This window comes from Ursus maritimus, unplaced genomic scaffold (assembly GCF_017311325.1).
Source record: "Ursus maritimus isolate PB19 unplaced genomic scaffold, ASM1731132v1 scaffold_2, whole genome shotgun sequence".
NCBI lineage: Eukaryota > Metazoa > Chordata > Mammalia > Carnivora > Ursidae > Ursus > Ursus maritimus.
This window is the reverse complement of record NW_024424452.1, coordinates 37447553-37459093: the sequence shown is the minus strand read 5'-3', so window position 1 is coordinate 37459093 and position 11541 is coordinate 37447553. Positions and strand designations below refer to the sequence as shown.

At 59.0% G+C, this 11541-nt stretch overlaps 2 protein-coding genes across 2 annotated transcripts; one reads left to right on the top strand and one right to left on the bottom strand.

Moving 5' to 3' along the window:
• Positions 1 to 202: 202 nt before the first annotated feature.
• RPL3L (ribosomal protein L3 like) lies at positions 203 to 9036 on the bottom strand. Its single transcript, XM_040634453.1, has 10 exons — positions 9010 to 9036; positions 6379 to 6571; positions 4818 to 4986; positions 3471 to 3606; positions 2021 to 2207; positions 1769 to 1929; positions 1461 to 1562; positions 908 to 1003; positions 578 to 697; positions 203 to 345 (listed from the first exon to the last, which is right to left on the bottom strand). Exons 1-10 carry the CDS (start codon positions 9034 to 9036, stop codon positions 289 to 291), a joined length of 1248 nt encoding a protein of 415 aa, XP_040490387.1. The 3' UTR covers positions 203 to 288.
• Positions 8922 to 11517, top strand: NDUFB10 (NADH:ubiquinone oxidoreductase subunit B10). The gene is made up of 4 exons (XM_040635539.1): positions 8922 to 9182; positions 10655 to 10793; positions 11009 to 11148; positions 11348 to 11517. The coding sequence occupies exons 1-4, from the start codon at positions 9035 to 9037 to the stop codon at positions 11449 to 11451; spliced, it is 531 nt and encodes a 176-aa protein (XP_040491473.1). The 5' UTR covers positions 8922 to 9034; the 3' UTR covers positions 11452 to 11517.
• The last annotated feature ends 24 nt before the right edge of the window (positions 11518 to 11541 follow it).

Genomic DNA, 11541 nt, shown 5'->3' with positions numbered 1-11541 from the left:
CGAGGCCACGCCCCTCCAGAGGACCAATCACGTTCAGGGACGCAGAGACCCGGCGCAGGGCCCGCCCCCTAAGCCCCGCCCGAGCGCCAGGGGGCGCCGCTGAGCTGCGCTGGGTTGGGGATGGTACGAGCGGCAGGGTCCTTCCTCGAGTCAAGCCGCGGGCCACCCGCCTTTCCGTGCTGCCAACTCTGAGACACGCGGGCACAGTCGCGTCCGCATTTTATTAGACAGCGGGCACAGGCGGGGGTCGCGCTGCGCTTCCTTCAGGCTCCCTCCATCGCAAGCCGCCTACAGGTCTCTCGAGGTCTCTGGCTTTTCCTTCTCAAGATGCTTCTTCTGGGGACCCTGGTTGGAGGGTTGGAGGAGACAGGAGCGCTAGCCACGGAGGTCGAGCCGGCAGTACTGCCCCTGGCCAGCTGCGGCTCGAATCAGTGCCCAGGGCTGGGCTCCTACAAGCCCCATGGGGGGAGGCGTGCCGGGGGCGCCCCCGCCGCGCTCATCTGCTCTAGCGGCCCCGCTCCGCGCGCGGCATGGGTGTGCGGGCTGGGGCCAAAGAACAAGGCGTGGGTGGGCTCACCATGAAGACCCTCTTCTCTTGAGCTGTCTGGAAGCGGCCGTGGCCAAACTTGGAGGTGGTGTCGATGAACTTGAGCTCGATGTTCTCCAGGGCCTGGCGGCTGTGGTGCACCAGGAGGGACTGGGGGTCGTGGGAGAGGAGAGCCGGATGTAAGGTCCTCCCCCACCGCCTCCCCCACCCCCAGTCCACACCGGGAAGGTCTCGTTCACCCAGCTCCTGCCAGAACCCCTCCCTTTTTGCTCTTCCCATCCCTACCCTCCTCCGAGAAAGGCGCAGGACAGGGAGGCCAGCCCCCCCAACCCTCCCACGGCCCACCACAGAGGCGCTGACCTTCCTCAGCGTGATGACCCGCTTCTTGGTGCCCGCAATGCAACCCTTCAGCATGACGAAGTCGTTGTTGACCTCTCCATAGTGCGGGAAGCCGCCCTGCGGGAACATGGGTCAGGATCCAGAGCACCAAGCCACTGTCGAGTTAGGGGCAGCTGCAAGCCCTAATGACTGCAGCCAGCCGCCAGCCCCAGGGCAGCACCCTGGGTCACTAATGAGGACAGCATCTGAGCCACAGTCTGAGTCCTTCCTTACCTCATTTCACAGTCCACATTTTAGTGAGCCAGAAGCTGAGACTCAGGGACACGGAGTCCCTTCTTCTGGGCCCCATAGCTGCTGCATATGCAGCTGGGATTTGAACACGGGTGGCCTAAGCCCAAGGCCACAGTTGCCGCTGCTGCACCCACACCCGTGACAGCAGCTGGAGTGTAAGCCGTCTGCAGAGGACACTTCGCACGGGATTGCTCACCCAAGTGGCCGCTCTCTGGGGCCTGAGCTCTTGGGGAAGGGCAGTACCCCACACGCCTGCTCACACACGCACGCCACGCACGCTCACCAGTGGTGTAATGGACTTGTCAGTCACGTCGTAGCTGGTGGACGCATTGTTCTTGACCACCTTCCCATCCTCCTTGTGCAGCCCCCGGCCAATACGGTAGATCTGCCAGGAGAACAGGCCATGTGGCAGGCAGCAGGTGGTCTCCGGAGCCAAGGGCATGTCTGTACCCACCAGCAGGTATGCTTAGACCCAGGCACTGGCAGGGGTATTTCAGAGCCTGTGGGGGGCCAAGCAGTGTCTGGGTCACGCACCCCACCCACTGGGGTCTGGTCATGAGTGTCCCTATACCACCGGGACTGTGGACACACCTTCTTGTTGAGCTCTGTACGGTGGTGGTAACCCTTCTGCCCGGCCCGGGCAATGGAGCAGCCCACGCGGGCAGGGTGCCAGGCGCCAATGCAGGCCACCTTGCGCAGCCCCTTGTGGGTCTTTCGTGGCAGCTTCTTGGTATGCCAGCGGCTTGTGACCCCTGCATGGGGGGGTTAGTGGTTGAGAGGCTAGTCTGGCCCCCACCCCCTTCAGGGAGCCTTCCTGAGGCCACCATCCCCACCCAGGCCTACCTTTGACACCCCGGCCCTTGGTGACGGCAATGACATCAATGATCTCACTCTGGCTGAACACGCTGTGCACCGACACCTGCTTCTCTAGCCGGGCCTGGGCCCAGGCCACCTTCTCAGCCACCGTGCCACCATTCAGCTGGATCTCCATGATGTGGGCCTTCTTCTGCCGGAAAGGCAGCAGCTTCATCTGCAGGACAGGGCACAGCCAGTTGTTCACAGTTCCGAGGCTCACAGCCCCCATTTGCAGACACGGCATGATTGGCTGGTGACCCCCAGCAGGCTTTCCTGCCTGCATTCATTCAACAGATGTTCCAGTGCTCTGGTCTGTCTATATGCTATGTTCTGTGCTAGGCATTGGGGATACAGCATGGAAGGAGGCAGGCAGAGTCCTGGCCCTCATGGAGCCACTATCCAGTTGGGAGACAGAAATCAAGTAAATTCTTCCACAGGGTGAAGTATTCTAATGGAATATTGGGGGCAGACAATAAGGCAGTCAGGAAGGACCCCTCTGAGGTGACACCAGTAACAAGAAGGAGCCACTAAGTGAAGATCTGAAACTATGGGGAGCAGAGGGAACCGCATGTGCAAAGGCCCTGTGGCAGGGAGTTGGTGGGACGGAAAGGAGACCAGGGTGTGTAGACCATGGTGAGCGAGGAGGAACGTGGTGCAGGATGAAGTCAGAGGTGAGCAAGGGTCTGCCCGTGCAGGTCTTGTGGGGAGAAGCTTGGCCTTTATTCTAAGTGAGGGTATGAACCCAGTGAGGTTCATACGTTTAGATATCTCTGGCTGCTGCTGTGTGAGGCAGGCTGTGGCGACACGCATAGTGCTCAACAAGTACTTATAGAGCACCTACTGCATACAAGGCACAGCACTGAGCAGGCAGCCGTGGCCCCTGCCCCCAGGAAGCTCCAGTCTGTCAAGGGAAATGGACATGACCAACGACACGCATAGCCAGGAAAAGCAGGGGAGGGGCAGGGTGCTGCTCCTGGCCTACGCAAGCCTTCCCTGAGGACAAGACGCCAAGGAGTGTTCCAGAATAAGCCAGAAGGTGTTAGTAAGCTGTCAGCCCACATCAAGCCAAACCCCACGTTCGAATGCTGGCTCACATACACACTTGTGCAGGCCCCAGAGGGAGGTGGCTGGCCCTCTACACTGGACGTCTGGCAGGAGAGCCGGGCCTTTCAGGACATGTGAGGGCCCTGGTGGAGCCCTAGGCATGGCGGGTGCCCCACAGCCGTCAGAGCACACTGACCCCCAGCAGGCCATCCCTGGGGCGGCGGCCGGCCAGCACGGCCTGTCACCCAACACTTTGGGCCCATGCCCCAGGCTCGTGGTATTTTTAGGCTGACATTTGCCAGGGCTCCTGGAAGCTGGGGTGGAGGAGAGTGTGGGAGGGTGGGTCCGGGGCGTGGGCTAGCAGACCGGGTGTGGACAAGGTGGCGGGACCGACCTGAGTGTGCACGATGACTCGGATGACCTTGCAGTACTTCTTCATGGCGGCGAAGTCTCTCTGCAGCTGCTTCTTGCCGTTGGCATCCCGCCACCTCTTGCAGGCCTTGGTAAAAGCTTTCTTCTTGCTTTTGTGCCTGAGCCACACGCGGAAGACACTTAGAGGGGCCAGCCAGGCCAGCTCCCCAGGCCTGTCCGGGCCCCACAGGCCCACAGCCCACCAAGCAGGGCTCTTAGAACAGTGCGTGTTCCCTTCTCCCTCCCTCCCTCCCTGGGGAGGCCGCTGCTGGGCCCTCCCCTGGGGTCCCCAGGCTGCTTCCAGCCACCTGCTGCGAGCACAGACTGTCCCTCCCTTCCTGGGTCTTGGGTTCCTCCTCTGCAGAGTGGACACCTTCCTGCCTCCTGAGGCCCGAAAGTGAGCGTCAGATGTGCAAAAGCAGGAGGGAGGGGTGTGCTGGCCAGCCCCACCGCCACCTGCCCACGTTGCTAGAGCTGCAGACCCCACTTGTAAAGCCAGTGGCCAGTACTGGCCGGGCACCACGCCGTGTCGTGCCTAACCCTCACCCAAGCTCCAGAAGCCGGACATATGGTCCCCGTTCTACAGATGAAGAGACCAAAGTTCACAAAGTCAAAGCCCCTGGATGAGGGCAAGCTGGTAACAGGGGAAAGAGTAAAACCAAGGCCTACTGGCATTTGGTGAGCATTTGCTGTGTGCCCCTGTGACCCGCACAGCAGCCTGCTGACACAGGCACCGCTCCACCCCGCACTACCCCAGCTGATGGTGCTGTGAGGGAGGGGCGTGATCTAAGAGGCTCGAGGAGGTCGGCCAGCTTGCCTGCGGTCTTACAGCCCGCTCTGGCTCAGGGACTCAAACTTGTCACTTCCCACAGAGGGCCAGGACAGGTGTGCCTCCAACTCTGTACGGATGGGGGTGCCTGTGAGGTTCTTTGGGCAGGTGGGCCTCCCTTTCAGGACTTAGTGGCAGGGAAGATCTAAGGCCCCAAAACACCTTTCTTTCTGAAAAGAAGAGCTTGTCAGCTGGCTCTTTCCCTTTTTCATCCTGGCTGCTAGGAAACTCTGAGCCAACTCTGACATTCCATCAATTGGTCCCCTAATTTAATGCTGAGGATGAGAACACTTGCTTCCTCTCTTTCTCTATGCCAGTTTCTACTCCAGTCCCCTAGAACTCATCTTCTACTGAAGCGAAGGTAACCTCCCCCACACACTCGTTCCTGCCTTCCATGCACTGCGGACATGCTCCTGCCCGCCCACCCCCACCATGCCAGTACAAAGCTGGGGACGGAGGGACCACCAGCCCACGCGTGCTCCACCCGAGGGCGGCCCTCACCAGTCCTTGTAGAAGCGGCGGCGGCACTCGTCACTGAGGTGCTCTGCAAAGATGGTCTTGAAGCTCCGCAGGCCTCGAGGGGTGGCCACGTAGCCCACCACGCCTACCACCACCAGAGGTGGTGTCTCCACAATCGTCACTGCCTCCACTTCCTCCCGCTTGGAAATTTCTAGATGAGACCCAGAGACAGGAGCATGCAGGAGGGCCTCTGGGGCCCATAAGGAAAGGGGGTACCGTGGAAGAGCCAACTACAGCCCCTCCTGCCCAAGGGAGGATGGAGCACCAGGGCCTCAGTGCCCCCACTGACCTCCAGCCCCCAGCCTGCCCACTCCCTGCCCCTTCTCTCTCTGCTCCGCCCTGGGCATGGAGCAGGTGCTGGGCAGGGCCCCTCAGGCGGTCTATGCTGGCTCTGGCTAGAGATCTCAGACAAGGCCTGACCTGCTCCCTGCCTCAGTTTACCCACCAGATCATCTGGAAATGGGCTAGGAGAGCCAACAGCCCGGGCAGCATCCCCCAAAGGGTAGGGTTGGGATTCCTTAAGTGGAGTACACGCCAACATTTTTAATTTCTAGAAAAATAACTATAATTTGTCCCAAAGCAATGATTTTGTAGATGTTATTATTGACACTAATACAAAGTAAAAGTGAATGTTTAAAATATATATTAGGAGTGGGACGTCTGGGGGCACAGCTAGTGGAGCATCGGACTCCTGGTTTCGGCTCAGGTCATGATCTCAGGGTGGTGAGATGGAGCCCCACAAGGGCAAAGGCCGGCTCTGTGCTCAGCGGGGAGTCTGCTTGAGATTTTTTTTCCATCTCCCTCTCCCCTGTCCCTCCCCACCGCTCGCACATGCTCTCTCTCAAATAAATAAATCTTTAAAAAGGAAATTAAAATCAAACATATACGAGGAGAGATGAACAGATGGGCAGCTGCTAAGAAGTCGGAGGGGTGGAGGGGAAGCTATAAAAGGGCGACGGCAGGAAGGACCCCTGTGGGGAAGGAATGCTCCGGGGCAGCGCACTTACCCGGGGCAGAACCACAGAGAACTAAATGTGGGTACAACGCACACGCCCCAACCCAGGAAACCTGAACAGGATGGGTAGGTCGTATCCATGTCGATACCTGCTTGTGACCTATTACCATAGTTGTATAAGCAATTTCCATCGGGAGACTGGGCAGAGGGTGAGTGGGCTCTCTCTTAGTCCTTCCAGTCACATGTGAGCCTACCATGAACTCTAACCAAAAAGTGTATGGGGGCACCTGTGTTTGAGTCGTAGCTCCTGCCCTTACTAACTGGGCAACCAGCAGGTTTCCTAACCACTTCATTTCCTCATCAATAAACTGTGAGCCAGCACAGAACACACCTCAAGGTGTGGCCCGTGGTTAGGGCTCAGTGACAGTGTCCTGACTGTGGCTCCCACGGGCAGGGCCTTGCCCTTTCTGGGGCTGCTTCCCCTTCTGGACCCCAGTCCTGGCTCCTAGCCTGTGCAAGTCTTTCCAGATCCCCTGGCAGGCAGGGGTGGTCCACACCCTCCCCATGTGTCCCCCTGCAGCCACTCACTGAGCCCAGGCCTGTGCACCTCTCGGAGAGTGTGCGTCATGCCCGCCTTGTAGCCCAGGAAAGCCGTGAGGTGCACGGGCCGGCTGGGGTCATCCCGAGGCCAAGTCTTCACCTTGCCCCGGTGCCGACGGCTCCTCTTGTGGGGCAGGAAGCCCAGGTGTCCGTGCCGAGGTGCAGAGAACTTACGGTGGGACTGGGGGCAGAAGGGGAGAGAGGTCAAAGCTGGGGTGTCCCTGGTGGGGCGGCTGAATGGGCCCAGAGCCCAGACCCAGAGAAGTGAGTTAGAGACCCTGGATGGGGTCCTGGTGGTGTTCAGTGCCTCCCTCTGTCCATTGGAAAGGAGGGAATGTTGGCTCAGGGGCAGTGTCTTAGGGACAGAGCCAGCACCAAGCTCTCTTCACCCACAGGCTTCCTGCTTCAGTGGGCTCAGCCTGCTGGGCCCAGAAGGGACAGGCCCACACTGTGGCTGAGGGTTAAAGGGACAGGGGACCACTGCCATCTGTCCATCTTCCTGCCCATTCTAGGCCTAGCAACCTGAGCTCTGGCCCCGTGTTGTCCCCTCGGTCATCTACTCCCTCACAGGCCCAAGGACCATCCCTGCTGGGAGACACTCCAGAAGCCCACCTGCCCTCCCAGGAAGCCGGCTGGCTCCTGCCCGCCAGCCCACTGACCATGGCAGCCGGTCCCTGTAGGTCAGGCAGGGAAGGGGCCTCCCGACAGGCGCTGGAGGTCGAGTGGCAGGGCCAGAGCGCACAGCAGGCAGCTCCCAGATTTAGCCCCTGGCAGGGGAGCTTGGTCATGTCCTGTGGCAGGCACAGGCTCCAGTGCCAGCAGCAGGCCTGGCCCGGGGCGGGGCGAAAGCGGGCATCTGATGGGCAGCCTGGGTGGGGATACCTGGAGCCAGGCTTGTCACTCCTGTCCTCAAGGGCCCGGGGGCTGGGTCCCGCTCACTTTATTTTCTGCCTCGTGTTACCCTCCCAGGACAGAACACCTGGGCCTGGTAAGGAGTCAAGGAACCCCAGGTGGGGAGGGGGCTTCTTCCAGGCTTGCTGTGAAGAGGGTCTGGTCCAGGCATCAGGCAGTGAGGCACAGGGAATTCCTTTCTTGTGCGGAGGGCGGTGAGCTGGGGCTGGACAAACTGTGAGGGGTGCTGTGGGCGGGGGTGATAATGGCTGTGATCCAAGAACAAGGAGTCTATATGGTTATGAAGTCCTGAACCTGGAGAATGAGCTGTACAGGCCTAAAATGTCTCTGAGAGCTGTAGGCCTTGCCTTGCTGATGCTAAGATTCTGCACGACTCGAATGTCGCAATTCTCTGTTGCTGCTGTTGTTACTCACGAAGCCACTTGTCATACTTTGGGCGACCCCAAAGGAATACAATCCTGGGAAGGGGCAACCCTCAGCCCCCCCGAGGGGCCCAGGGGAGAGAGGCTACCTGCGGGCAGGAAGCACGGGAGGGATGCCCGCAGGCTCAGCACAAAGGGAATGCCGCCGCGGGTGCTGAGGCCGGGCACACTGTGCGACACGCGGCCTTGGTGGGACGGACGCCAGGCGCCAGGTGCACAGGCCAAGAACCAGAGGGCGGGCACAGAGCCGCGAGCTACGTGGGTGCCTCCCTCTCATTCGCCTCATCCCGCTTCTGCTACATGGTCTGCAAGTCCCTCTGCTGGCTAGAGTAGCAGTGGAGAGCTGCCAGCCCGTGCTTTCCTTCAGCCGAGGTCTCTGCTTTCTCCCGTTCTTCTGGTGAGCCAGCACGGCGGCAGCGGCGGCTCCGGCCTGATCTGTTGGGTTCCCTTGTTCAGTCCAGTGTTGTAGCCCAGTGTTGAGATTCCTCTGTTCTGGGGGCGCCTGGGGGGCTGTCCGTGAAGCGTCTGCCTTGAACTCAGGTCATGATCTCAGGGTCCTGGGATCGAGTCCCACCTTGGGCTCCCTGGTCAACAGGGAGTGTGCTTCTCCCCTCCTCCTCCACCGGCTCCTGCACTCTCTCTCTCAAATAAATAAATAAATAATCTTAAATAAATAAATAAATGGTTCTTTTGGTTGGCCAGCATGTGTTTCTAAGAGTTCATGATCTCACGACTTGCCATGTCCATGATCACTGACTCTGTGCGTCCATAGAGCTGATGGCTCCATGCCCCTGGCCCCAGCCTCTGGGCGTGAAGTGACCAGCACGTTCCCTGGTACCGACCAAACGGAATGAATAGTTTACTGATTCCTGTGTCCGTCTTGTCTTAGAATGTAAGCACGAAGAAAAGTAAAAAAGAAAAAAAGAAAGCAAGCAGGGGCCTCTGCTTTCTTCACCAGAGTATCCCAAGCGCCGAGACCAGCGCCCAGCACACGGAACGCGGCACCGAAAGGGAAAGGGGGGTTCCCGTGTGCGGTGCTGCCGCGGCCCACCATTGGGCAGGCCGAGGAAACTACAAGTCCCATGGTGCCTCGCGAGCGGCGGTCGCCCTGCTCAGACGCAGCCGCTCTAGGGTGTTCTCTGCGGCGGGCGAACTACAAGTTCCATGGAGCCTCGCGAGCACCGCCCCCTCCTCACGCGCAGGCGCAGCCGCGCTAGGGCGTCCTCCGCGGCGGGCGAACTAGGCCGTGGGACTCAGGTGGAGGCCGGGTTTGTGCGTCCGATACTGGATCCTCCCCGCGCGCCGCCGCCATGCCGGACAGCTGGGACAAGGACGTGTACCCTGAGCCCCCGCGCCGCACGCCGGCGCCCTCGCCGCAGACTTCGCTGCCCAACCCCATAACCTATTTGACGAAGGCCTTCGACCTCCTCGTGGACCGGCCCGTGACCCTAGTGAGAGGTACGGACCCCATCCGGGCCTCGCCGCTCCCCAGGGCCCCTCGCCGCCCTTCGGCTTTCCCTGCACCCCTTCGCCCAACCTGGATACCCCGCCGCACCCCGGGCTTCGCCCCCGTGACCAGCCCTCGCCGTCCGCACCTGCAGGCCCCGTCGCCTCCTTGGACCCCCCGCCCCCCACCTTCACTGCACTCTAGGAACGCCCCTCGCCCCTACACCAAGACCGCTCATTGCTTTCCGGCCCCTGCCGCCTGAGGAGCCCTCCGTGCACCCCTGGTCTCGGGCCTCGCCCAAATACCAGGGGCTGTTTGCGGATCGCAGTCTGGCCAGGGTCTTGCTAAACCGCATTCTTCCTGCACGCTTTGCATCCTGCATTGTGGGCAGAACGCAGTCAGCAAACGGGTGTTGAGGGGTTCTCTGCCAGCCTTCTGCACGCCTGCAAAATGACCGGGGTGGTCAGGTGCTGGCCGCGGTTCCCTCAACCTAGATGTGCTGTGACTTGTACTCCGTGCGTGCTCCTGCTTAAGAGCCGTCCAGATCCCCCATCTCTGGTCCACCCCATGCGGATGTTTAAAAGAGCTCTTTGTGGCCCCGTGTGTTGTTCAGCTCGCTCAGTGGAGTTAGCAGCGCGAGCGCACTCTGCCCTGAGTTACTAGTGTCAGGCAGTTCTTCCATGCATTTAACTGGTTCATTCCTTCAACAGCCCCGCCACCCAGGTACCGCGATGCCCCCATGGCTCCTTAGAATAAATTCGGCAGATCAGACCCCACATCTGGAAAAGGCACAGCGGTGGACCCACTCATTTTCTTAGAAAGTGTTTTATGTATCTGGAGGGATGAGATTTCAGTAGTTCCAACTTGTCAGTTCCTGGGTGGGGACCTTGAGGCCAGAAGGTCAGTGGCGGCAAAACTGGGTTGGGGCCTCTGCCTACAGGGAAAGACCCTGTGTTGTGGGGACCTGTAAAAGGTAGGACCTGTAAAAGGATGTGGGCTTGCAGAGCATGGGTACAGAATCCTGATTTCTCTCTGGGCCTCAGTACTCTGTATCGAGACCTACCCCCTAGGATAATACACATGGTGCCCGGCTCCCAGGAAGCCCTCCGTAAACAGACCTCACCATTTGTAAACCAGCCACACCTGTTGAGTCTAATTGGCAGTCTTTGTAAAAGCTGGAAACGTCTGGGCAGTCTGCCCTTTTCGTGGCTTGTGAGAAAGAATGGAGCTTAGAGCACATTCTTTTTTTTGTTTTCTTTTAAGATTTTATTTGACAGAGAGAGACAGGGAGTGGGAAAGGAAGAAGCAGGCTCCCAGCGGAGGAGCCTGATGTGGGACTCGATCCCAGAACGCTGGGATCATGCCCTGAGCCGAAGGCAGACGCTTAACCACTGAGCCACTCAGGCGCCCCTTAGAGCACATTCTAACTGTGGCCTATCCAAACCAGTGGGGCCTTTGGAATCTGGGGGTTTTTTCTTTACAGAGTTTATAGAGCGGCAGCATGCGAAGAACAAGTATTACTACTATCACCGGGAGTTCCGTCGTGTGCCAGACATCACCGAGTGCCAGGAAAAGGATATCTTGTGCATGTTTGAAGCAGAAATGCAATGGAGAAGAGACTAGTATGTCTTGCCTGTGGGTGTCCCTTAGTTAGGAAACACTGAGCCTTGCTCAGTGAGCATCTCCTGTTGGGCTCTCATCCCCCAGGGATACCATGGGATGGTGGTCAGCTGCTGAGAATCCCTCCTGGGGTTGGCCCAGGTCTTGAGGGTGGAGGGGCCAGACAGACAACAGACCATAAGGAAAGGATTTCTTGTAAACCACTTTTTTCTTTCAGTAAAGTCGATCAAGAAATCGTCAACATTATCCAGGAAAGGCTGAAGGCCTGTCAGCAGAGGGAAGGTGAGAGCTACAGGCAGAACTGTGCCAAGGAGCTGGAGCAGTTCACCCAGGTGGCCAAGGCCTACCAGGACCGCTGTAAGCAAGCCCCCACCCTGGCCTGATCCTTCAACCCTAACATCACTGCCCAAATTGTGCTGGTTGGTTGGGGGGGTAATTAAGAGAATCACTATACCCTAGGTCCCTTCTCTGCTCAGTAGCTTAGCTGTTTCCTCCCCACTTCTGAAGAGCCTGATCTGTATTCTGGTTGATTTGGCCCATGACTTCCCTCCCCCAGATCACGACCTGGGGGCCCATTATTCTGCCAGGAAGTGCCTGGCAAAACAGAAGCAGCGGATGCTGGCCGAGAGAAAAGCAGCCAAAGAGGCCGCTGCTGCCTAAAGCAGCTCCTTGAGCACCTTCACTAAGCTACTATACTACTACAATAAAGAGTAATTAAGAAACGTGTTTCTAGTGTCACCTTCAGTCCCC